Source organism: Paramisgurnus dabryanus, chromosome 18, assembly GCF_030506205.2.
Source record: "Paramisgurnus dabryanus chromosome 18, PD_genome_1.1, whole genome shotgun sequence".
Classification (NCBI taxonomy): domain Eukaryota; kingdom Metazoa; phylum Chordata; class Actinopteri; order Cypriniformes; family Cobitidae; genus Paramisgurnus; species Paramisgurnus dabryanus.
This window is the reverse complement of record NC_133354.1, coordinates 14,312,397-14,339,392: the sequence shown is the minus strand read 5'-3', so window position 1 is coordinate 14,339,392 and position 26,996 is coordinate 14,312,397. Positions and strand designations below refer to the sequence as shown.

Below are 26,996 nucleotides of genomic sequence, written 5' to 3'. Positions count from 1 at the left end.
TCCCACCCGTGAACTTGTACTACATCGTTGTACTCCCAGTTCAGAGTCGTGAGTCGTGGTTTTGAAGTCGTGATTTACTGGTTACAGGTTGCCTGGAACGCAGCATTAGTGTAGTTCTGTAGAGACTCCACTAGATTGCGGTATTTACCTCAGCACAGGACAGGTCACGCGTGACCATGTTCGTCAGTAGAAATGGTATGTATGAAAATGTTTTTTGTGAATCAAATTTATACAAAACAGGGCATTGATGTTTAAGTCAGACAACGTTATCTTATCTCCTCTGTTTTATAAAACTCTTAAGTTTAAGTTGGACTAAATAACATTTATATCAGATAACGTTAGGCCATATCGAACCTGTGCGCGTGCACAGACACACTGCTAGCTTGATTTTTTGTGCCTTAACGGCGACTTTCATATTTTAAATGGTATGTAGACGCTAATATTACATCTTTAATAGAAGATAGGCTCATAAAAACGAGGAGCAAATGAGATGCTGTATCTATTATTTATTTTTTTACCCATGGAAAAAGTAACCATGGTTTTACCACAGTAAGGTAATCAGTGTCTAGTGGTATGTACAACCAAAGTAACTGCCATTTCTTACAAAGTCTTACTAGTGTGTAACCTAACCATATTTATAGTAAAACTAATAGAAATTGTAATTCTAAAATTATTTAATGTACAGTATATATTTATTCTTTATCACTATATGTGTTGGAATCGAAGCCATGCCCATGACCTTTGCGTTGCCAACGCAACAATCCACCCATTGAGCTACAAAAACCATTGGATGATTTTGATTAGAGGAAATAAAATATCCAGCAGGTGAGGGATAATGTACAGCCGCGTGTCATGACAATCATAAATAAATATGACTGATTCACCTGAGGTCATGTGACCCAGCCATCATTCACAGTGGATTGCACTGCTTCTGCACTTCACTCAGGATGGGATCTGAATTATAATACCCTGATGATTTCTTTTCATGTAACTACAACTCTGTAATCCTGTATAAACAGTCGCACACCCCTTTCAGTAACAAAAGATGGAAAAGCGCTGTATCCCATCTGTTCACAATTGACACACAATTAAAAAACTACTAAATGTTTACAGGTGACGTCTCTCTAAATCCAAGCAGTGTGTGTGAGCTGTAAAAAGCCTCTGGTTTTTCTTATCAATGTCACAGCAACAGACAGACACGTCAATACGTTAACAGGTGATAATGTAACCTCCCTCTGTCATATACACCCACCTCACGTTCTCTTGTATTGTGTAGGTCTGAATTGGACTAAATGTTTGCCTAAACAACAATGCACAAGCCTTTTATCACTGACGTCTACAGTCCACGATATGGTGAGAGACAGTGTGCATGCAGTTTTCATGAGGTAAGCTGTTATGGCTAAATTCCCCTTGTTAGCAATTGGTACTAGGGACTTCTTGTACCTTATAATGTGTATATATATGTCAAATAACCTTATTTTAAGGCTGCATATTTAAGAGAAAATCAAACCCTGCTAAATAAATCTATGATTTCTGTGTGTGCATTCATAGCTTCCCCCATTGGGCATCACGTATCTGCAGATCTGCACCAAGAAGGGGACAGCGATGACAACAAAGCATTCGAAAGCAGTTGGCAAGAACTCAGCTGAAACGATCAGAGAGAGTGAATGAGAAACCAGAGAGACGTAAGGAGAAAAAGAAGAGATGCTGCAGTATCCCTACAGTGCTGAACCTCAGACTGCGTGACTGACTGGTGTGTAGAGAGAGAGAGAGGGAGAGAGAAAGAGAGAGAGAGAGAGAGAGAGAGAGAGAGAGAGAGAGCAGAGAAGGGAGGGGGTGGTGCATGTTCTTGCCTGGCTTAGGAGCAAGCAGGCAAACAAGCGGCAGCATCCCTTTTGTGGCGCGCTGCTGGGGGAACTGGCTGCCTAGAGCCGTGCAGGGCGCTCATTCCTCCCAGGCGCGCATAGCGCCACCGCCTCTCCCACACTGGCCGCCGCAGGGACAGCCTCTGTCACAGGCGCAGCACCATGGCGCAAGCCGCTAAGCAGCTCCGTAAGAACAAGGACCTACAGGAGCTCGCAGCCCAGGAGCAGCGAGAGAAGGAGGAGGAGAAGATCAAGAAGAGAAACCGATCGAAAGACCGCAGACGCAAGGTAACCAAAAAAAGCCACGGTTGGCTGCCCCTCTATCCTGCTTGCTTTCTTTTTTTTGTTGCATTCCCATGATTCTTTCTGTCGGTCTGTGTGAACGATATGACACGCACACACACGTATGTACACCTTCACACATATCACTGACTCATTGTGTTAACCGGTCAGCTATAGCTAGATAATGTTTGAGAATAGGGAGACGCTTGTCTGATGGGGCGGAGGGGGGGCTCACGTCTGAGATGATTGGTTAAGTAGCCCCTCTGTCCTCCGGGAATCATCCTGCTTGCTTCTGTGCTTGATCGATTTCCAGACAAACATTGTTTATGACCGATGCTGCATCAAAAGAAAGCGCATTTCAACCTTCCAGTCTGCCTGATTGCTTTATGTATTCAGCTGCTGCTGTTGTGGTCTGCCCTGTATGCTGTCCGCTGCAGGCTCCATTGTTCTGCCAGGGTTTGTTGCATTTCCTGCACCACACTGCCTGGTAAACGCATGCCGTATGTAAGCATAATGTTTGCCCCGCCAATGCTGTCTCTACCTTGAGCCCCTCTCATTACAGTCTGCTTGATGAAATCAGAGCTGGATGCGTTATGGGATTTGCTTCCGAGAATTCCATATGCATCCCTCTGGCTGCCTTTACTTTGCAGAGCTCTCTGCTCGGCTCCATTTCTCCATCCGTGCATCTGCCGTTTATTGAGAAATGGCTTGTGGGATAGGGATCCACTGTGTGAATGTGCAGGCATGTATGCAGAGTTCTTGCAGTGGAGAATAATAACGAACAGAGGAACATCTCAGGTGCTGTGCCTAAATTGAACATAGAGCATCTGGGAGCACAGTGGTCCACGTGATTTAGGTTACGGCTGAAGAAAACGACATCACCACAGCCTGGGGAGACTCTACTTCTATATGCGCATAGTGTAATGTACCAAGGCTCATAAAACTCATCAGCTTAGCATTTATCAGAGTGTTCGCATAACTACACCATCAGGCATAGATTGAGGCTGGGGCTGGGAGAAAGTCAGCATAGTACAATTAAGAAAAGCAATATGCTAACACATACAGTAGAGTAACACAGGGAGTAAAGATCACTCGGAGCACTGTCCATTTGTCATGACAGTCAGTCACAAGGTTCAGGAAATTGTGGTCAGGAAGTGCATGAAGATACCGTTGCTGTTTCATTTGATCTTAGACTATAAGCATTTTCTCAATAACTTCAGATGCACTGTAACCCCTGATGCTTTAAATTCATATACTGCAACATTCAAAATATTACAAATCTGGAGCTGGAAGCAATTCTGACGTAAAGAAGAAATTCAAGTAAGCAAATTTGTGACATTGGCATTGTAAACTGCTTTGTGTGCAAGCTCAAATTTTCTTGCTTTTGTTAAGCACACAAGATCTTCTTTGGGATATTCTCAAATCTTGCTGAGATAACATGAATCAGCAGGTTGTGTCCATGCCAGTGTTCATGCTGTAAAACTGAAGGACATCATGCAAAAAACTAAAATTCATTAATGAAAGCATTAGCGTGAGATCTTCCAGTCCAGCTAATGTGTGAATGTTATTGAAAACTGTGCTCTGTCTCAGGGGTCGACAACCTTATGCATGCGCGCCATCATTGGCATGCAAGAGAATAAACATTGGCACACAAGCAGAAACGGAGAAAGAGGGATATTTTAGGGAGCGTAATTGTATTTAGTTGTTAATTTCAATCTAATCAAAATCTAGGTTGTTAGATGCAACAAAAGCATGGCTATATTGAGAATTAAATACAAGCATACTGCGTACATCACAGCATACACTAAATGCTGCGTAGTATTTTTACTGCATAGTATTTTAACAAGAGAATGTAAATCAGTACATTATGCAATGACAAACTGTATAGTTGCCACATGGCCTCATGCATGTTTAATTCAAGTATCAAGCTATCAAGCATTGCAAATGCATTTCCAGCTCCACGCATTTAAGTGAACAGTGAGGCATTCCATGCATCAATAAACTGTATGCTTTATATACCATGCAGAATATGCATGCTGCACTGCAGACATAGTAGCGGTAGTATGGAGCTATGCTTTTCTGTACATCGCTGTTGAGAGAGGGAGTCTTAGTGGATACGCAATTCCTGTAAAGGCCTTTAGGACTTAGTGGCTTAGTATCCTTTGAAAATGTATTTAATTTCGAAATGTATGCATACATGTCCACATATATAAAGCACATACTGTGTACATGGTGTGTATGTAAGTGCTCATGCATCATATCATGATGGCTTACATGCAGCGTGGCCCAGATTCCAATACAGCAGAGAGTTTGCATTTGTCTTATCTAATAGGGAAAGGCAGGAAAAGGTGAGGTAAGTACCTTCAGTCGCAGGCTATATTTATTCTGTGCCGCTACCAATCTGCCTGCGATCCTGCCAACTTGAAGGGATGCATTGCCCAGCATTCTGGAAGCTTCAGTTATGATCTATGATGATATGATTTTGCAATACCATATTTGTACCACTAGAGGCAGCAAACTGGAGGAAGGAGGTCCACAGAGAGTGGAAGTGATAGGTGAAATATGGCATCATAATGTCAGAGATCAGAGTGCAACCCAAGTGCATTATAATTAAATACCTTGCCCAGAATAGGATATGACCATACTTACCATTAAAGCCTTTACTTTAATGTCTCTGTGACTGAGAAAGCGTCTCTTGGTATCTGCTTGAGGTTGGACAACAGAAATGTTAAATGCAATGACAAACACTCGTATTCCAGCATGCAGTAAATGATTTTTAACTGCCAACAGAAAGGTCCTTGCGAGTTAAAGTGTACTTGACCAAAATGTAGTGGCATAAAATGATGCAAGCATTGGGGATTTTAAGCCATGCTTATTTTTGAATTAGAATGTTGATATTTATATCAACCCAGAAGTCAAGTTATTTATCCACTGTAGGATTGTTTAAATGTTGACAGTGCAGGATTTCATACGATACGCACAATATTTAAAATTTAGTACAATGTAAAATATACAGTCCATCATTGTAATTAGTTACAGTCTTAGCATGTAAATGCTTTATGGTCCTTAAAACTTCTTACAATTTTTGCTGCCGGCATAATTGCTTTGAATCAGATGTTCTCAAAAATTAAATATTAAAACTAGGGCAATATTTCTTTTTAATAGCTGTATTTTGCCATTTTCCTTTCATTCTTTTGTGCCCGAGTGACATCTAAAGTGCAAATTGTTCTGTGATTAGGACTGCTAGATTTCTCTTATTCATTTTTGCTTGCAGTATGATAATGTTTAAGATCTTTGTCTCAATCCTACAATACCTGTGTCTCTGATATACTGTATATGGATGTAAATGCACAAATTAAGATAAAATTGACTCTAGGTGTCAGATTAAAGGCAACCCATTTGAATGGAGTTCTTGTTATATTCTAGAATAAATGTTGACGTTTTTTTATTGTCGACTTTGCAGGGGTTAATGATTAAAATAAAAAATGCATGGTGAATGATAGTAAATTGTAAAAGAATAAAATCAGCTGTATGAATCACATGATCCAAAGATAGTAATAGTAAAAAAGAAAGTGTTAATCTGTCAAGTCTCATAATCTAATTACAAGGTTAGGAACATCAAAAATTGATTTCAGTCATTGATTTCACATTGATTTCAATCTTTGACATGACCTTACCGAGTCAAGGTCATATTTTCACATAGTGTTCTTTAAATATAGGATGATTTTATGTAGAAGACAGTAAATCACCAAAAAAATGACTTCAGAAGAGTCACATATGTCTTTAAAGTTAAAGGCAAGAGATGTAATTACATATTATGGTGATGGTGGGGTATCTCCACCATTGTTTCTTGACCAGCATCATCCATTAATTTTTTTATCCTTTACATAGAATCTAGATGTAATGTCTCATGGGATACTGTGGTAAAATGCTGTGACTTGGACTACTTTCTAGAGGAATTATTACCTTTACACGTAATATCTTAAATAACTGTCATTTTTGGTCTAACTGTATCTTATAAAAAGGTAATAGAGCTGTTTCTTCCTCTTAGGTGCTGAGTCTAAGCAGTCAAGTGTTTTATGTCTGCACGCACACATATCTCATCTCCAGGGTTACTTCCTTAAGCGTTTCTGTGTATTGTGATTCTTGCTCCATTAACCTTGGAGTAAATGGATTTCTACATTACTCAAAAACACTGTTGACACTTCATCTCACACATTATGCCAGTGTGACGATTTCACTGTCGACGGCTTTCATTTTGTTGGACAGCAATTTCTACTGTATGCTGATGATATACCAGATGAATGCAGTTATTTTAAAACATGTATTAAGTATAAGATAGGGACGTTTTATCTGAAATATATACTGTGACATATACAGCATCATCCGACTTATACCGCTTTGTCTCAGATGTTAGGATAGAAGCCCTTCAGTAACACAGCCCATACACAAAGGACACAAGTTAGATGGCTGTTTTTTATGTATCCCCAGTGCTTACATCTCATATGGTCCCTTATGGATGATGATAATGCCCTTGAAGAGACGATAGAGAGGAAGAAACTGAGATGCGTTCGCTACTCTTGTGGCCCGCCTGCACACATGCATACTCAGCATCTTGGCTTTGCAGTGTTATTGATGGATGTGGGTGGGGTAGCTCTCCTCTGACTTATGCTGGATGTTATCAGCGATGCCCCGATTTCCCCTTTAAGATACATAGCAGAGATGAAGCAAACCCGACTGCTCCGTTGCTCTGATCCTAACCTATTTATCACGATGAGAGTCTCCCCAGCAATGGTGTTCTTCTCTCCTTGTGCATGTTCTCTTTTATTCAATCTCTTGTAGTCAGACCAAAACGTCATCTGATCCACAATGCAGCAGTTTATTCTGCACAAGAACCGCCCACTTAGACAGGAAAAAACCATGGTGGCATCCGGTGACTTTTCTTCTGATGGGTGCGAATTCAAAATATGTGTTTGGAGTGTCGTGTGTGTCTCGTCATGTCGAAAAATGTGCATCATGCGTCATGTCAAAGTACGCATCGAAGGGGTTTTTGTTAAAAGAGACGCTCACATTTACAAAATACTCGCAAGACACAAACTAAACACTAAACTCTGATTACACATGAGATAAAGCGAGTATCTGACGTGAGCGTCTCTTTTATCATAAACCCCTTCTAAGCATCTGCAGCAGGCATGTATTTTGACATGCATTTAGGTTCACATGATGCGCCGAACACATATTTTGACCATGGGTTTTTGAGGAAAAAGCATTTAGACTGTGAAACTACTTTAATTCTAAACACAGAGTGATTGACTGTGTTACATAACTTTAAAAACTGTGCAAAATGTACAGTGCAGTATCTGGTTTACTTACTATTAAGTACATCATACAAAACTATAGAAATGTAAAGACACCAACTTGCATAATACAATTCAATCCAGATATTTTTTATCCCCATAAGTGGTAATTGTGTCAACTGGTAATGTTCCCAAGTGGCAAATAAAACTATAAGCCAGATTGTACTGCAAAAAGTTGCAGAAAACAGCTTTCTATATTTTGGGAAAGTGCTAACCAGTGTTGTGTATGATGTGCGTCATACTGTCAGTCTTTGTTTTGTATTTAAATATGGCAGATTTGTAATCTGTGATGCATCAAATTGTTTTAGGTTTTTACGATTTTAAGACAACTATTATGTAATGCTTTTGCTTCTTATGTTTAATGATGAGAATGCTTCGGTTGTTCCAGCAATAATGTAATTTACAAGTTATGAATAAAAATTAACTTTAATAAGAGCAGCGCTGGATGATTTTATTAGTTTACATGAATAATTTGCACAATTGACATTTCACATAACATTAGTGTTAATGAAAAAATCACGAGAAAATTATTTTCTTTTAGTAACTATGTCTTTGATAGTATAGTAATTAATCATTTTGCCTAGTATTGCATTAATAACCAATGGCAAATCTGTAACGTGTGATCACTGATTTACAAAGGTCAATGCCAAGCAAAGAAAATGCACACTGTACATACACTTACCTAAAGGATTATTAGGAACACCATACTTATACTGTGTTTGACCCTCTTTCGCCTTCAGAACTGCCTTAATTATTCGTAGAATTAATTCAACAAGGTGCTGAAAGCTTTCTTTAGAAATGTTGGCCCATATTGACAGAATAGCATCTTGCAGTTGATGGAGATTTGTGGGATGCACATCCAGGGCATGAAGCTATCGTTCCACCACATCCCAAAGATGCTCTATTGGGTTGAGATCTGGTGACTGTGAGGGCCATTTTAGTACAGTGAACTCACTGTCATGTTCAAGAAACCAATTTGAAATGATGCTTTGTGACATGGTGCATTATCCTGCTGGAAGTAGCCATCAGAGGATGGGTACATGGTGGTCATAAAGGGATAGACATGGTTAGAAACAATGCTCAGGTAGGCCGTGGCATTTAAACGATGCCCAATTGGCACAAAGGGGTTTAAGATTTGCCAAGAAACCCCCCCCCACCATCACACCACCAGCCTGCACAGTGGTTACAAGGCATGATGGATCAATGTTTTCATTCTGTTTACGCCAAATTCTGACTCTACCATCTGAATGTCTCAACAGAAATCGAGACTTATCAGACCAAGCAACATTTTTCCAGTCTTCAACTATCCAATTTTGGTGGTCTAGTGCAAATTGGAGCCTCTTTTTCCTATTTGTAGTGGAGATGAGTGGTACCCAGTGGGGTCTTCTGCCATTCGCCTCAAGGTTGTGTGTTTTGTGGCTTCACAAATGCTTTGCTGCATACCTCGGTTGTAGCGAGTGGTTATTTCAGTTAAAGTTGCTCTTCTATCAGCTTGAATCAGTTGGCCCATTCTCCTCTGACCTCTAGCATCAACAAGGCATTTTTTGCCCACAGGACTGCTGCATACTGGATGTTTTTCCCTTTTCACTCCATTCTTTGTAAACCCTAGAAATGGTTGTGCATGAAAATCCAAGTAACTGAGCAGATTGTGAAATACTCAGACCGGCTGTCTGGCACCAACAACCATGACACACTCAAACTTGCTTAAATCACCTTTTTTCCATTCTGACATTCAGTTTGGAGTTTAGGAGATTGTCTTGACCAGGACCACACTCCTAAATGCATTGAAGCAACTGCCAGTTGATTGGTTGATTAGGTAATTGCATTAATTAGAAATTGAACAGGTGTTCCTAATAATCATTTAGGGGAGTGTATTACATTCTGCAGAAATGATAAGTGTAGTATGTTAAAAAAAAGCAAATATAATATGCATATTAAGTCCACTTACATGGACTATTATGCACATTGCACTAAATAGAATGCATACTACACAGTAGATTCAGTCATATAAACCCAATTTGATGTCTGTAGAGGCTTGTAAATCCACACAATTTTGTTTCCTTTAAATTCCCAGATTAGCATCATATGTCTTGCAAAATTAAACTAATGCCTGCAGATACAGGACGCAGGGCGGCTTTCCTCTTCAATGTGTTTCAACACATTTTGAGACAACTGGATGTGTTTCTCTGACAGAAAATCTACTATTATACATTATCATAGAATAGATGGAATTGTTTTTGTTTGCATATTCTAGAAATATTATAAAACTGCAGAAATGTGTAAGTATATGAATTAGGACATACCTAATATTTGTACCAGCTGTTCATACCATGAACACTCCTCAGTAATGTACAATAGCTTATGTTCCCTCTGTCCTCAATTGTATTAGCAAAGTGTCTCGTGTGTCTGTGCGCATGTCTGTGGTGAATAAATATGTGTGTGTAAGTGCTCCATTACCAAACTCAGCATTTGTGCATGAGTGTGTACATATGAGAAAGATAGAGGGAGGCAGGCAAAGTAGCAAAAAGAGGAAGAGGGCAATCACTAATGGAAGGAAAGTTCAAGTCTTTTTTCCCTTTCTTTCCATCCACGGTTAAAAACTAAATCGGGGATGAAGTATTTATATGAGCACAGTGTGGGTTTTCCAGTCCAGTACTTCAAGCGAAGGGCAGAGAAACTTAGAAGTGTAATATTGCCAGTGAGGTGCTGTTGTTCTCTTCCCAGTATGCTTGTGTGTTGTTTATGATCGGCAGATAACAATAACAAGTGCGCAATCTGACAGTAGCAGTTGATTATGAGCAATAAGCGCGTCTGTTGGGAGAGATGGAATAACTATCATGTCTTTGATGTTGAATTGCCTTTACAGCTTATAAGCATGTACGCTCTGCTTTATATGTTTGGCTACTGTAACTCTAGCCCCATGGGCGTAGCTTGACATTTTTGCCAGGAGTGGGAAATGGTGGAAGGTAATGGCCGGCATAAACACTAAGTGAATGGAAATGGGATTCACTTGCAGACTTGTAGAACAGATCCGCTATTACTTGAAACTCAGGCATTAGGTTTTACAGGTACGGTTCACCAAAGTTCAACTCACATAGGTTACAACAAAAGCTTATGGGCTACAGTTTAACTACGCCCGACTGTAGCCACACATGAGTGGATGAATACTGGCCATGGCACAGCTGCCTGATGTGATAAATGCAACAGTAATATCATAACCAGAAAAATCTATCTTGATCTTATAACATTAAAGGCCCACCAACATTAATGCTACCATATAGCAGCCTTTTTAAAACACTGTATCAATCGATCACACACACACACACACACACAAGCACACTGTGTTTCCTAGTGGAGTAGATTAAACAGCAGTGTCCTATCTAGTTTAGAGTAAACATATTTTCTTTCAACTATTGTGATCCATGATAGATCATGTATTGTGTGTGGACTTAAGTCACAAAACATTCTTACAATAATTCAAAAATAGATAGAATAATTGAAGGAATCTTATTGGTTCTCGTGTTGCGTGTTTAATCAAAAGAAGTGTTTGACATGCCACCATATTTAAATGTATTGCTTAGATTTGTTTGTTTACACTTCAGTTTGCCTAAATAAACTCAATAATATATTACGTCTTTTACAACCATATCATTTCACGTCCAAAAACATACTTTGTATTAAAGGAATAGTCTACACATTTTCAATATTAAACTATGTTATTACCTTAACTAAGAAGTGTGCGTGCACGTAAGTGCTGGAGCACGCTGCGACACTTCAATAGCATTTAGCTTAGCCCCTTTCATTCAATGGTACCAATCAGAGATAAAGTTAGAAGTGACCAAACACATCAACGTTTTTCCTATTTAAGACGAGTAATTATACGAGCAAGTTTGGTGGTACAAAATAAAACGTAGCGCTTTTCTAAGCGGATTTAAAAGAGGAACTATATTTTATGGCGGAACAGCACTTTTGGGAGTACTTCGACTCGCCTGAAAAGTCTGCTCCACTTCTGCCTCTCATAATGGGAGAAGGAGAGTCTTACTGCGCAGAATTGAAGTACTCCCAAAAGTGCTATTACGCCATACAATGTAGTTCCTCTTTTAAATCCGCTTAGAAAAGCGCTACGTTTTATTTTGTACCACCAAACTTGCTCGTATAAATAGGAAAAACGTTGATGTGTTTGGTCACTTCTAACTTTATCTCTGATTGGTACCATTGAATGAATGGGGCTAAGCTAAATGTTATCGAAGTGTCGCAGCGCGCTCCAGCACTTACGTGCACGCACACAGATGATAGAGGGATGTATCAACAATTCTTAAAGGAGACATATCATGCTAAATCCACTTTCTTGGCTCTTAAATGCATTTTGTTGTATATTTGTAGTGTTTATAAGTACATAAAAGTTGAAATTAGTCTCTTCAGGTGCTTTGTTGATATCTTTATATTCTGTTTTGGTCATATTTTCCAACCGGTTCTGATTTTTCTATTATCTATTACGTTTTTTGAACAATTACGTCACAGTATTTGCAGCGGAACTGCTAAATAAGGACATCGACTTCCAGCCCAACACTATGAGCATTCCGCCATTTTATATTTCTCGCTGCGATATTGTAGTACAAGCTCAAGGATGCAGAAGTTACGAGAGCGTAAGAAATGTACTCACATCTGTGGATAAAGTCATTTTTGTGTGCCCGAGGCACTTTAAGGATAACTACTTCACCAATCTCCGCCAGTATAAAGAAGGATTTACCGATAGACTTCGTCTGATTGAGGGGTCAATTACTTCTTTCTTTGGAGACGACGAGCAGAGCACTTCGGTAAGCAGTTTATAACTTAAAGTAAAAAAGTAAAGTACACGGTGGTCATGGTTTAGCAGTGCTGTTTCTCACTCCGAAGGCTGCAGCCTGCGGAGATCGCTTTTGGGCATCAAGCCTGGTTTAAGTTAACTGAGCATTACATTTGCAAGTCATGAGCATATTACAACAACTTACGATTAACTAAGAATAATAGTAAACTTTATAATTGTTAATATTCTGAAATAAGACCGTCTTGATGACGCATGCAGCCTAGATATGCGACCTCCGGAGGCTGCAGCCTCACACCATTGCGATACCTCAATATGAAGACGTTGTTCTGCAGGTTCGTCGTCTTCATTTTCCTCTCAGTCCGTTTCCGACTCTGGCGCGAACATATAAGGCTGGATGGACAAGTCTTCCGTTGTTGACATTTTGTGAATAACGAGTAAATAAAAAGTTTCTGTGCAGCTAGATAATCGTATCTCTGCTATAAAACTACAAAAATGGCCGAACGGGGTGGAGTTTAACCGAGTGTCACCTCTGCAACCTGGAGAGGGGGCAGGGTATGACGTGCATTTAAAAAGACAGTACCAAAACGAGTTGCTCTCAGATGCACATCAGAAAAGGGGTAGAAAGGGGGCCTGTGGGGCTATAATAATGAGGAATTCAGACCCAAGCATTGCAGTTTCGCTTTACATAGACCACAAATATATGATTTATATGTAAAAAGGACAGATTTAAAAGCATGATATGTCTGCTTTAAGGTAATAACAGTTTAATATTGAAAATGAGTAGACTATTCCTTTAACCTACTGGCATCATTTGGATTACTTTAGTGATAAATGTGCTTATTACAGTTTTGCTATTTTGAAAGTGGCAAGCTTGTCAAATATGCAATGCATACTCGAAATGTGACCTCTGCATTTAACCCATCCCAATGAGTAGTGGACAAATGCATGGCAAGTCATGAACACACACACACGCACACATCCGGAGCAGTGGGCAGCTATCCCAGTACCTGGGAAGCAATTTGGGGAAGGTGTCTTGTTCAAGGGCACCACAGTCGTAACCCACTGGCCGTGAGACTTAAACCGGCAACTCTCGGGTTACAAGTCCGACTCTCTAACAGTAGGGAAGAGTGGGGTACAACCTAATGCTTTTTGATTTTGGCTGAATCATGAAAAAAATATTTGAGTTTGATTCATTATATTTTTACACAAGCAACACAAACATCTTTCCTACAAATGAACATTTGAATTTTGTTACTAATACTTACCATTCTTGGACAATTACGCCAAACATCACAGAAGCTCAAACGTTACAACTTACCCCATAGGTGGGTTAATTGTAACAGGCAGGGGGTTAGTTGTAACACTTGCTAAAAATTAAGTTAGCAGGCAAATATTTCAATACTATTTTGTCTATATACTTGAAGTGGATGTTGTTTATATATCCATCTATAATAGACAGGTATCTACACTATTAATCCATCATCTAACCATAGTTCATTATAAATGGATACAAATGTCTAAATGTGAGAAAACGAGGATTATGACAAAAAAACTCCCAATTTTATACGTGATCCAGTCTGTAAAAACCATACTAAAGTCTCAAAATCAAATTCTGAGATAATGAAAGTCAAAGTCTGATTTTAGCCATTCATTTCATTATGATTTTAATCTTTGACATGACCTTATTCCATCAATAGATATAACAAAAATCAATTTTGACACACAATTTTTTATAAGACACATTTATTTTGTTTATTTTGTTGGCAGCCAGCATTCATTCGTGTGTAGCCTATTTAAAACAACGGCAAGAAAACAGCAAACGTTAGCTGTTTTCATATCATTAGTGTTGAGGGGATAGTTGTAACACACTAACTAACCCCGCTGGGTGAAAATATTTTCAAGTCTACCGAAGAAGTTGCTAAGAGCTGCAGACATATTTCATAACGATGCTATGTTTTAGTCAACAAGACACTGATTAATATGACATAGCATTGGATTTGGTATCTTACACACCCAACAAAACATATGATGAAAAAATGTACCTAGATGCCACCAAAAACTCTTTAATCGATAACTTTATGGAAAAACATTATACCTTTCCACAAATTTGCAGGAGAACGTCTTTTGGCAGCGTGAAAACAATACGAAAAAAACAAATCGCTCAACCCTGTGCAACAATGTAAACGGTCCGTGTTACAACAAACCCTGCATTCGTTTTTGCCCTGCGCACCCCTAAATTCACACGGGGCTTAAGCGTTAACGCTTCTCATTTACTTTTAATGGGTGACGTCATGCGTTTGCTGAACTGAATTGTGGATCCATCTACGTTGCGTCACTGCCGTTGCTCGCTGCAGAACTTGGAACATTTCTCAACATTTTTAAAGTGCCAATGTGTGCGTCAGCCAATCAATTCGCCTTAGGCAAATAACCTAGTGCGAGTAGGCCAATTATGTTTATGCAAGACCGGAGCATGTGTTGCGGCTACTGTGATTGACTGTTGGCCATACTTCAGACAAGCCTTTCGTCATTCGTTAACACTTTCATGTCTAAAACCGCAACAGCTAGGCTACAACTGCACCAAAGACACACATGATGTAATTTTATTGTAAAATTATAAAATGTATGTATGTCACTTCTTCAAGGTGGATTTTTCAGCTGGAAATGACACCTGTGGTTTCCCATTGGAAGCAATGGCATTTCTGGACATTTAGGCATCTTCATAGTGACACATTGTAGTAATGCTGCATTTTGATGCCTTTGTACATTTAAAATTTTCTGTAATTCTGTGTTCATTTTATTATGTTTGGTAAGGTGGTCCTCAGAATGTTTTTAAAGGGGCCATTGCATGAAAATGTTAGCATTGCCACTTTGTAGGTTTGAGCAAAAATGTGTCGTTTTGGGTGTGTTTTTTAAAATGCAAATGAGCGGATGAAGTGCAAACACTGATCGCAATGATGGTGGTTTGTTGTAATTCAAACTCAATTGTGCTGTCAAGTCCTTCTTTTCTCTCTCTTTCTCTCTGCACTAAATGGCAGTGCAGTGGTTGGATAGTGCAGATTAAGGGGGCGGTATTATTCTAATAGATATCCTTATGACATCATAATGAAAGCCAAATTTCAATGACCTATTTCTGCTCACACCTACAAAGTGGCAATGCTAACATTTTCATACAATGAACCCTTTAAACAATCATTAGTGGGCCTACATAAGTTGCAAAAGGTTGAGATCCCCTGATCTAGAGGAACTCTGTTGTTGTTGATTCTTTGCGGAAGTCTACCAGAAGTTACATTTTGGTCACAAAAGCCGTTTATGTTGTTGCCACTGAAACTGTCATATAATACAATTTGTATTCCACAGCATTGTTGAGTTCTTTATTCTGATTGGCAGACACAGAGTCCACTGTTCATTACATGTTGTCCACATTTGCATATTATGTTGTCAATTTTTTTCAGCCTGAATACTGTTTTGAGATAAACACATGTACAGAATAAGCGGACTAATTGACTCAAGACTTAAATATTAGTCCACACCTGAGGTAATAATTTGGCCATAAAGTGAAGCAGATAACAATTCTGGTGCATTAATTGTTACACAATACTTTAAATAGTCACCAATATTGAGAAATACAAAGCTGATAATCCTGCATGTTTGTGGATTGATAAGCATTCTTGTGAGATTCTGCTTTCTGCTCTCAAGGTCAGCTCTTCCACGGAAAGCCCTTATGAGGCATCTGCATGTTTCTGTAGTTATCCGTCCCTCCCACTGGCCGCACCATTAATCTCCCTGTGCTGTATCTATAAGACATTATTGATGTTCCTGAGCTGACAGCATTACGCAGTGTGACTTACAGAGCTCCTGCTTTATGGACCTTCTCATTTGCCCCATCACCGATGTCATCCAGCTTTGAGCTTCAGACTCAAGGATGCGGCATAGCGCTGCAAGCTAGCAGACTAGCACCAGACCGCCCCTTGTGCCATTTAGGTGTCAAGGGGAATGCTAAACAAACACGTAGTCACCGGCACGCAATACACTTTTAAGCACACATGGATGCATGCACACGCTTACACGATCCATCTTTGCCTCTGACTCAGCTGTTTTTGGCACTAAGGGCAGACCAGCAGGTACAGCGGGCCCTTGAGGAGAACAGGAAGGTGAAAGTGACAAGCACAGCCCTCACTAAAGGCAGCGGCACTGCTGCTGTCTTTGGCTTAAAGTAGAAAATACACTGTCAGTGCTTGAAAACAATAAAGGAATACCCAGTGGCTGCTAAAAAGGACAGATCATGCAATGTGCTGTTGAGAAACTGCCTTTTATCAATAGACAGATGGGGGTTGGATGTTGTGGTGGAGCTGTGATGCCCCGAACCAAAGCACATTTTGACAGATTGTATCTATTGGATTTGCATCGAGCTTGTTTGTATGTTTCTGGTCTGAGATGTGTCTAGCAACTTCTTTCACTATGAGACAAGACCTTCTTCAGACTTCAGCTTGGTTCAGCAAGTGGTTAAGCTAGTTATGTGGCTCGGAGGTGACAACAGCGCCTTATGCTGTAAATAAGACATTACCTTGCTGTGCACTTGCTGTTAATGCCTAGTGTACCTTACAATTTCAAAAAACATAATCAATTTTGCAGATACTGTTGCAGTGCTCATTCCTGAATCAATAAAAAGCATGCATTTTTGCCTCAGTGGTTCTCATGACCTCCCTCAGTGGATGTGTCTCACCGAACTCTTAGCTGTCATAGTCCTCATTCTCATGCACTGCCGGTAACGTGTGCACCGCTGGTGTGATAGCCCCAGGGTGTTTGCTGATTGTTACGTGTCGTACTGTATGGTAATGTCTCTGAATCTATCTCAGGTCCCGGACTGCATGCATTTGAGCTATGACTCACCCAATGGCCTTTTGAGAGAGCTCCCAGCTTTCAGCGAGCCACTGATTTGCTGAAATTGTCCACTGTATTAAGCGTATGGTTTCATCTTATTTACCCCATGTCCATGGAAGCCTGGGAGGAAATCGCCTCATTAGATAAGTGCATAATGAATGAAAATGGACTGGCCAGCGTGGTTGACTCATCACAACACTGGACCTAAAGTAGTGGGATATTACAGAAGATGAGACATTTATATAGTGCTGGGAGTGCCTGAGACAGATTTATATACTGAAAACAACCAATATATATTTATGCAGTCTGCAACTATAGTCACTAAAGTAAATACCATGGGTATGGTGATGTTATGACACTGAAAAGTCTTATCACAATTGAGAGGACCTTAATGAATAAACCAGTCCAAACAAGGTCTTAACCCTTCCCCCTTTACTTTTTAGCAAATCACTAAAATGACCATAGCTGGGTTTTCACAGACAGGGTCAAATTTTTGGAGAACTAAAATGTCATTCAATCATGTCACAGAGAACAGTCATAGTATTAATGTGGCATTTGTAATGTTTCTATGACCTGCACCCTATTGTGATCTCTGGCTGTGGTGACATAAAGCTGCAGCAGATACCTACTGAGGTTTTAGTGAAGACCCGCTGACATATCTCATACACAGGCAGTGGGAGATCTTGTGTTTCTCCACTGACCTTCTCCTTTTAACTGACTCACTTAGTTCACACTGCAGACATCAAGTACATCACCTTACACATGACAAGATATCAACTATAAATAAGCCATTTTTAGGTTAACTTTCAATGACTATGGCGATATTAAAGGGACACTACACTTTTTTTTAAAATATGCTCATTTTCAGCTCATTTTTACCGTTTTGGAATCCATTCAGCTGATCTCCGGGTCTGGCAGTACCACTTTTAGCATAGCTTAGCATAATCCATTGAATCTGATTAGACCATTAGCATCGTGCTAAAAAATAACCAAAGAGTTTCGATATTTTTCCTATTTAAAACTTAACTCTTCTGTATTTACATCGTGTACTAATACTGACAGAAAATTAAAAGTTGCGATTTATTTTTTAGGCAGATATGGCTAGGAACCATACTCACATTCTGGCGTAATAATCAAGGACTTTGCTGCCGTAACATGGCTACAGCAGGCGCAATGATATTACACAGTGATTGAAAATAGTCCCCTGCTATTGAAAGTTACCAACGGGACTATTTTCGGCTGCTGACAATTTTTAGCCACTAGTGGCGCAGACTTTTCACACTTTCACACAAAATCTCCAGAGATTTTCAGCTGTTTTCAGGTACGTTGCATATTGCTAGGATATTGTTGTTGGCTGAGAATGATATTGTCCTTGATATTGTCTTGATTGTAGACTTTGGTGCCTTTGTTACCTTTTCTCAGAAATAACATGTGAGAAGCAGGAGACTTCAAAGTCTTCCCATGGTTTTCATTTCATTTCAGCTGTTGCCACATCACCATCGTTCCCTTTCTTATTATCCCTCTCCATACTTTTCTTTGTTTTGTACACCATGTCCCCAATATGACCAACCTTCAGATCGAGCTACAACTTCATACTCCCTTGATCCATTGCTAGCTTGGTTATGAAGCCACTAACAAGGTTATGATTCATCAAACAGAGCCTGGCAGGGTCATAAAAATGAAAATATATTGCCTGACCTTCTGTATTTCACCTTATACATCCCTCTTTGCTACTATACCCAGCATATGTTGTGTTTGGATGCTAGTGGGTCAACGGTCATTTTATTTTGACCACAATAACCTGACAGCCTAATTAAACTTGTCCACCAGCTAGACCAGCAAAAAAACAGCCTTACCGTGGGTTCACACCAGCCACGTTTGAGACGTCAAATTCGTGTCTACCGCGTCTAGTTTGCCACTTAAACATTTTGGGCCCTATTTTAACGATCTGAAACGCAAGTGCGAAGCGCAACGCGCAAGTGAGTTTGTGGGCAGATCTTGGGCGCTGTTGCTATTTTCCCGGCGTGAGAAATAACTCTTGCACTGGGCGCAAATCAATAAGGGGTTGGTCTGAAGTAGGTTCATTATTCATAGATGTGGTTTGGGCGTAACGTCAAATAAACCAATCAGAACGCTATCCAACATTCCCTTTAAACGCAAGGGCGCAAGTTCCATGGCGGGTTGCTATTATTATAACGGATTTACCAGGCGCACGCCAGGAGCGGTTTACAGCCGAGGAGACCCACGTTCTTGTAAGAGCAGTCAAAGACAGAGAAGTTGTTTTGTATGGGGATAGGAGAAACCCGCCCAAATCAGCGTACATCGACGACATCGCCCTTAAAATAGCATAATGAACAACGCGCAACGCGCCACTGACTTTAAACTTTTTTTTTCTGGTCAGTGGCGCAAAATAGCATCAGGGATGGTTTGCGCCGGAACACGCCTCTTTTTTGTGCTGAACCGCCCAGGCATCGCAAGTTCATTCCCTAGTTTGCCGATGTGCGTCTGTGGAGGGTAAAACCCTGCTCTGGTGCAAAATACGAATGATACATGCGTCACTGACAAAGTCAAATGCGCTGGGTGCAAGATAGGACCCTTTGAGTTTACTTGCTTCATTCATGCGTGAAAGCCGCGTGTGAAATTCTAGTCATCGAGACACTCACGCTGAAATTTTGCGTTATGGGAGGGGCTTCTGCGACTTTGTTGCTTCCTGTAATCACGTCACTACTAGAGCAAGCTCCTGATTGGTTAACGTTGCCCGTTTTCCACCAAAGTTCAAATTTTTCAACTTGCGCATTTGCCGCAGCAATGCTCAATTTGCGGCATTCGCGTGAATGAGGCGGAATCGTGTCTACCGCGCAAGACCTCCAGAGGCGCGTCAACGCGTCTTCACATTGACTTAACATTGAAATCACGCCTCTTGACGCCTCTACCGTGGCTGGTGTGAACGCAGCATTAGTCAGCATAAACCATGTGAAATTATGCTGGTTCAAGCTGTTTTTCCAGCAATAAATTTAGTTTTTTCCATCTTCAAACATGTTAATCCGACAACCGAATGTGTCCAAATACTTTTTGTCTTAATTTTCATTATATCTATCATTTTATAATTTTAAATTCAACAATCTTATAAATGTTTTGATTGAACAGTATTTTGTGCCATATTTCCTTAAAATAATATTTTACCACTCAGTTTGCGGATTTGTTGTATAATATACTCTAAATATGTGGGTGGTATGGTCTGTTCGTAGCCGAGTGAAATGATCCAGTCCAATGAATGTACACTTGCACAATATTAGAGTGAGCATCTTAATGTGTACATGTTCATTAGTGTCTGCGTGTAAGTGCGAGTATACACTTTTGTTGAGAAAGCAGTCATGCCGTGTGAGACATATGCCATACACTCACTCTGCATGCTGACAGAGAACCCAGGAAGTGATGTAAGCGTGTTTGTGTGTGTGCTTGTGTTATGCGAACGACGCTGCTCTTGATAAAATGTTTTATGGTTCTTATGACAGATTATCCAAAACAATCAGCAGGAATTTCTGTGATTCATTCTGATTGTGTTGTGTTTGCGAGGTAGAGCAATGCAGGCGTGCGTGTCAGACTAATAGAGTTCCTACAGTGTTGATTTATGACAGGGCGTATTTGGGACTCACTCACTTATTGTCAAGACAGAATGGGACAGTGGTCACAAATCTTCCTGTCCTCCCGACCACCCATTCAAGCTTCATACTCTTGTGGATAAAAAATAATCCTGCAATTTTAATATTTAATATGGTTGATTAACTAATGTTTTTAAGCAATACACATTTTGGAAGCTTTATGCTCAGTTGTTGTGATCAGTAAAATATACCTTCAGATATTTTGGATAGGATATACTATAGCTGTATCGTAGTTCTTTGCTAAAAACGGGAGCTAGTAAAATTGTAAAAGACATATGCCAAATATTGCATTTTTAGGATTGCTGAGGAAGCTTCACTTATTTTTTATTATTAATACACTTATATCCTTCCTTATCTCACAACAAACCTGAAAAAGGTCCACAAAATGATGGGAACTTAGGAAAATGAAAGTGACATTGCCTAAAGATGTTAGGATGCTTGTCACTCAGAGTCTCTCTTTCTTTGGGAAAATGGCCTTTTAGGGCTACAAGGAGCTTTAGAGAATCACAGAGAGTAACAAGATGGGTAATACATCATGCTTTGAAAAGGACAAATTGTTTCCAGCTTAGTCAATTAGGTGCTTTGAAAAGTGGATGTGTTGTAAGGTTAACTTTAGTCCAAGGAGTACAGACCTGAAAAATGGTCTATTTGAATTCTTAAACGAACCAAGATGAATTTTATAATATGCTGTGAATAATTTATTCACATTTGAAAATCTATTTGGGAAGACGTGCAACTGTGCTATCATCTCGAATGACTTTTGTCTCTTTTGGGCTATGTAGCATAGTGCTGTGATTCCAAGGGGGTGCTTATTTATCAAGTAGTTACTTTCCCTAACATCAGCTAGTGTTGGGCATTAGCAATGCAAATATTTATTTTTGGATGTAGTTATATGTCTATACAGAAGATATATTTCTTTAAAAAAATAAACCCTACTTTAAAGGCGGGGGGCATGATCTCTAAAAAGCAGCCATATCACCCTGTAGCCCAAGACAGCTTGCCCACTGAAGCTAAGCAGGGCTGAGCCTGGTCAGTACTTGGATGGGAGACCACCTGGGAAAACCAGGTTGCTGCTGGTAGTGGTGTTAGTGAGACCAGCAGGGGATTCTCACCCTGTGGTCTGTGTGGGTCCTAACACCCCAGTATAGTGATGGGGACACTATACTGTCAAAAAGCACCGTCCTTCGGATGAGACGTGTAACCGAGGTCCTGACTCTCTGTGGTCATTAAAAATCCCAGGATGTCCTTCGAAAAAGAGTAGGGGTGTGCCCCGGCATCCTGGCCAAAACTTGAACATTGTCCTACTAATCATCCCTCATACTAATTGGCTATATCACTCTGTCTCCTCTCTACAAATAAGCTGGTGTGTGGTGAGCGTTCTGGTGCAATATGGCTGCCGTCGCATCATCCAGGTGGATGCTGCACAGTGGTGGTGGTTGAGGAGATTCCCCCGTTCATATGTAAAGCGCTTTGAGTACTGAGAAAAGCGCTATATAAATGTAAGGAATTATTAAAAACCAATGTTGATATTTGAAATCACCTGAACAAACACGCCCCTACCCCAATAGAATCTGGACCTTAATTTGATGGACCCACCCCACACACATACGCAACCCAGGCAACGATACAGGGCATGAGACTACATTCCATACCATGAACCGTTGAACCGTGCGGCACACACGCTCTCCGAACCGAGACAAGCGAACCGAACGATTCGGATTTTTTTCATGGACCGTGCCACCCCTAGTGGTCACGAAAGGTTTGATTACAAACATAACTTGAAATATCTTCTTTCACGTTTATTAGAACAAAGAAATTTATACAGGTTTATAACAACATGAAAATGAGTAAATGATGACAGGATTTTCATTTTTGGGTGAATTATCCCTTTAATTAATATTTTCTGGAATAACAAGTATTGATTACATACAAATGTATTATACACTGTGTTTCAAACAAACACACACAATGTAAAATAAATAATGTATTTACACAAGTTAAATAATAATGCATGAGCATATTCTTGACAAGACTATAAATCTCCCATTCATTACACTTGTAAGTATACAAGGATAGGTTTTGTCTTTATTTCACCTGAATACGCTAGTATTACATCCCAGAGTTGAGGTTCCCAATTACAGTGCTGTCCACCTCACAGATCTTTCATATAATGATGCACCACAGGCTCTTAATAGGACTAAGGTCAGAGGATAATGGTGGTAATACCTTGATTTCTTTCTTTTTTATGCCCATATGACTTAAAATAGTTAGTGATGCTTTTTGCAGCATGCGGTGTATTATCCTCCATGAAAGTAGATTTATTTCAGAAGACATTATTCCTTTTATATCCCATTGTGAAAAACAATCTTTTAGGAACTGTACATATCTTCTTGATGTTCTTTTGACACCCTCAACATCTTACTTCCCAATATTCAAATCATTACAGTCTGGTTTGAACATAGTGGCTATTCACCAACAATCCAGAATGAAATTCATACCATTCAGTGTATTATGACATGTCAATGAATAAAACTGTGTGAAAATAGTCTTCTTGTATTCCTAGCTCACAGCAAATGTTTCATTTTTGCAAGTTTTGGTTTGGTAGAGGGGTAAAAATACAGCTGTATGCAATGAAGGATCTCATATTGAGAGGTTCTTGGGATTTCAAAGACACCAGTAGGTTTAAATACATGTTTGCTTCTTAACTGTGGCTTTTTATTGCTGCCTTTTCCTAATATTTTCCTTAAAAAAAAATGTAAAAAGCGTTTATATAGTCAAATCTTACTATACTGTGAATCATAAATCTTATAATAGCTCAATAATTTCTGTTTAGATCCACCAAAAATAAATTGTTATAAGAAATACATTGCTGTTTTTAGAAAGATATGTTTTCATACCCATATTGTATGAGAACTACAACTTGCTTAATAATTTGGAACAGCATATTTTGCATATTTTTCAAAGTATTTAAGTATCTTTTGACATTTTATTTTATTTAAATATAATAACATCCACATTGTCATATAAGTGTTGAGGGTAAAATAAAATTTGTAAACTTACTGACTGTATTGGGAAAAATTAACAAAAATGGCATGTGCATAATAATTTGGAACGTGGCGTACTTCATATCTTCAATAAATATTACCATCACCTGTTCTCATAGTAATTTAATATGATTTCAGGATGTAAATGTAAACCAGGTTTCTAAGCATTGCCGCTATTGTCTGTATGCTGCGTGGACGATTGTCTAGCATGCCGTTTTTCTCTGCTTCAGTGAGAAGAGAAAATATGCGTGCTGTTACTGAGCCATGCTATCATTGTGTGTATGGTGTATGTGTGTGTTATGCCATCTGATGGTAGCTTGCTGACTACCACCCTCTGTTGCTGCATTTCTGGTCCCGTGGAAAGGGATTGGCCTCAGGGGAGGAGGTGGAGTCAGCAGGCATGTGCTGTAAGGGCTCGTCAGGTGCATTACACGCGACTCTAAGACTCCTGGATTTTACTCTCCTTTTCTCTCTCTGTCTCTCCCTTGTGTGATCCTGTTTCGTTGCACCATCTCGCTCTCTCTTTCAATTTCTTATTTTCACCACTGCACCAGTGTGAATATTAACTGCATGCATCAAAATGTGGATTAGAAAACTAATGGAACTGTAACTTGAAATAAAACAGCCAACACATCCTCATGGGAAAGAAATGTAAGATTATTAGCACGAAGCAAGAATTAAGCCACACCCCTTTAACTAACATCACTGCGGTGAATGCAGATTGTAGTAAATGATGTCACAGCTATTTTGCTATAAGTTTGTTTGTCTTGGGTTATTTCTGTGATCTTGAAAAATCAAAGATACACACCAAGCAGTCTAGTAAACCTAGCAGTGCTTTTTTTAGAAAATGCTGGAAAATTGGGCATTACCCACGTGAGTAAGGATTTCGTGCTGAGCACTCTCACGACTAATATTCATCGTTGAAGTGGCCGTCAGCACATAGCGGTGATGTAATTAGGAGACTCTGAGGGGTTCTACCCAGCATGCTTTGCAGCCAGGTCTTCTGCAGTCTTCATTAATATTAAAGAGGGAGAACCGAGCGCTGCAATGTGATGTGACTGAGAAGATCTGCAGCTCTTGTAAGAGAACACAGTGAATAAACACATTCCATAGCAGGGAGAGCTTGTACTAGGTTATAGCCATAGAGAAATTAAAGTAAGGGTGAAGACTGATCTGATAACATCTCAACATAATTATGAAGTATACCTTTGATATTTTATGCCACAATATATACTACTTTAAAATGCTTAGTTGTTTCAACCCATGATTGAGGCAGTACAATGGTTAAGTGGTACCATGCAATATGGACAACTCAGCTATAACTGGTGAAATTAACCTAGAAAATTTCCATTTTGACACAAGTGTTTGTTGAGGCATTTAAAATCTTTACACACTGTAGTCCAAAATTATCAGATGCGTTTTTTTTGTATTTGTCATTCTACAAATTCGTCACACACACAAACCTTGCACGCTGTAGCCGATGCGTATTAATCTGTTGCAAAAAAATTGCAAAACAATACAAAATGAAGTTTGTTTTTCTGCACTTTGTCACTATTTGTGCTACGAGATGTGCTACGAGATGAATGGATCAACTTGTCACGCTATTCTGGATTTTGAGGTTCGCATGTACGTGGCTCTGATGTCAAAACAACTCTCAAAATGCTTGCTACGGATGCGAAAAATGCCTTCTGATCCGAATATTTTTGTAACGGAAGAAAGTTTCGGAGGCATTGTGTAAACATGATTGACACAACACAAGGTCGTATTTATTTTTTAAAGTGCAAACATTTCTGGCAAGTTAATTTAATTTAAACCAATGGTTGGGTTCGTCCATATTATCCTAGCATTATTTTTTTTATTTTTTTGAGTGTATACATAAGGAATAATTGAAGATGGGCCGTTGAATTATTTAAAAAAATGCACACCCACACCGAGTCAATTATTCCACTTATACCACAGTTACCACAAACTCTGGTGGTTATTTTAAGACATTTGACAGGTGTGAATTTTACAGAAAAAATAATCAACACTCGTTGAACATTTCTCGACCAATCAGAATAAAGCATTCAACAGCCCTGTGATATAAAATACAATATTCTTTTGATTTGTTCTATATATCATACAGACTTTAAGGGGGGCTATTTTAACATGGCCACCCAAAACAGCCTTGCAAGCACATTGCAACATGTTAGCACATAACAACCCCTTGGTACAGTAACCTCCTACTATAGTACCCTAGTTGCGCTTTTCCATTGCCTAGTACCCCATGGTTTAGGTTGGGTTAGCTCACCTCACTTTGGCTTGGTTAGCTTTTCCAGTAACATTTCAGAGTGGGAGAGATTATAGGCGTGTAGTTATATTTGCACTGCCTGCTGTGACATCATACAACTGATTGTTGTTAGAATGCTATACATCCCCATACATTCATTTATTTTTTCACTCCGCCACAATATTAAAATTGACCACCACAAATAGATGTTTGCACATCGGGTTTATCACTACCTCTGTCTCACATGACAGTTTCTGTACAAACACCAGTGGCGTCAGTTGATGCGCTCCGCTATGCCTCATTTAAGTTGCATTTAAGCATATATGCGGACGTGCGCATCGCGAATATGCCGCCACAAAAAAACTGTTATGGTGTTCCTGATTCTCAACCTGTGGATGTTTTTTGTCGCTAAAAGTGAGTTTAGGAACTTACAGCAAAGCACAGATGACACCAGGTTTACTTGAGATGTTTTACATTATAGCGATAAGCTGGTAGTGACGATTCTTTCAGACCAATAAGTGATCTACGGTGTTTTCGCGTCATGCTTTGGTATCAGCTCGGGTCGCTTGGAACCTCAACCGAGGTGGGACAAAAAAAGAATCAGGTACTACGTACTGCACCCAGTGGAAAAAATAAGCAGACCCACCCAAACCGTGGGCTACTATGCAATGGAAAAGGGCCATAACATTCTGGCATTGTAGATTGCACTTGCTTTATATGCAGGAAATGTTGGTTGTTTTCTGAACATTTGAATTATGTAACATACATCTGTGTTTATTATGATTTTGTTAATGCTGTTTTTCATAAATGCAAGATGCAATTCACAGTA

The 26,996-nt window shown here is 39.5% G+C and overlaps 1 protein-coding gene across 5 annotated transcripts in view; it reads left to right on the top strand.

Moving 5' to 3' along the window:
- The first annotated feature begins 1,134 nt into the window (after positions 1-1,134).
- ank1b (ankyrin 1, erythrocytic b) overlaps positions 1,135-26,996 on the top strand; it is an 85,441-nt gene continuing 59,579 nt past the window's right edge. For 2 of the 5 annotated variants that reach the window (XM_065286807.2, XM_065286810.2), the window contains exons 1-2: positions 1,135-1,385; positions 1,552-2,153. In XM_065286807.2, coding sequence (XP_065142879.1) covers positions 2,028-2,153 — 126 coding nt within the window. In that variant the 5' untranslated portion in view covers positions 1,135-1,385; positions 1,552-2,027. The remainder of the gene's footprint in view (positions 1,386-1,551; positions 2,154-26,996) is intronic. The other 3 variants (XM_065286809.1, XM_065286806.1, XM_065286808.1) reach the window with 2 other exon arrangements.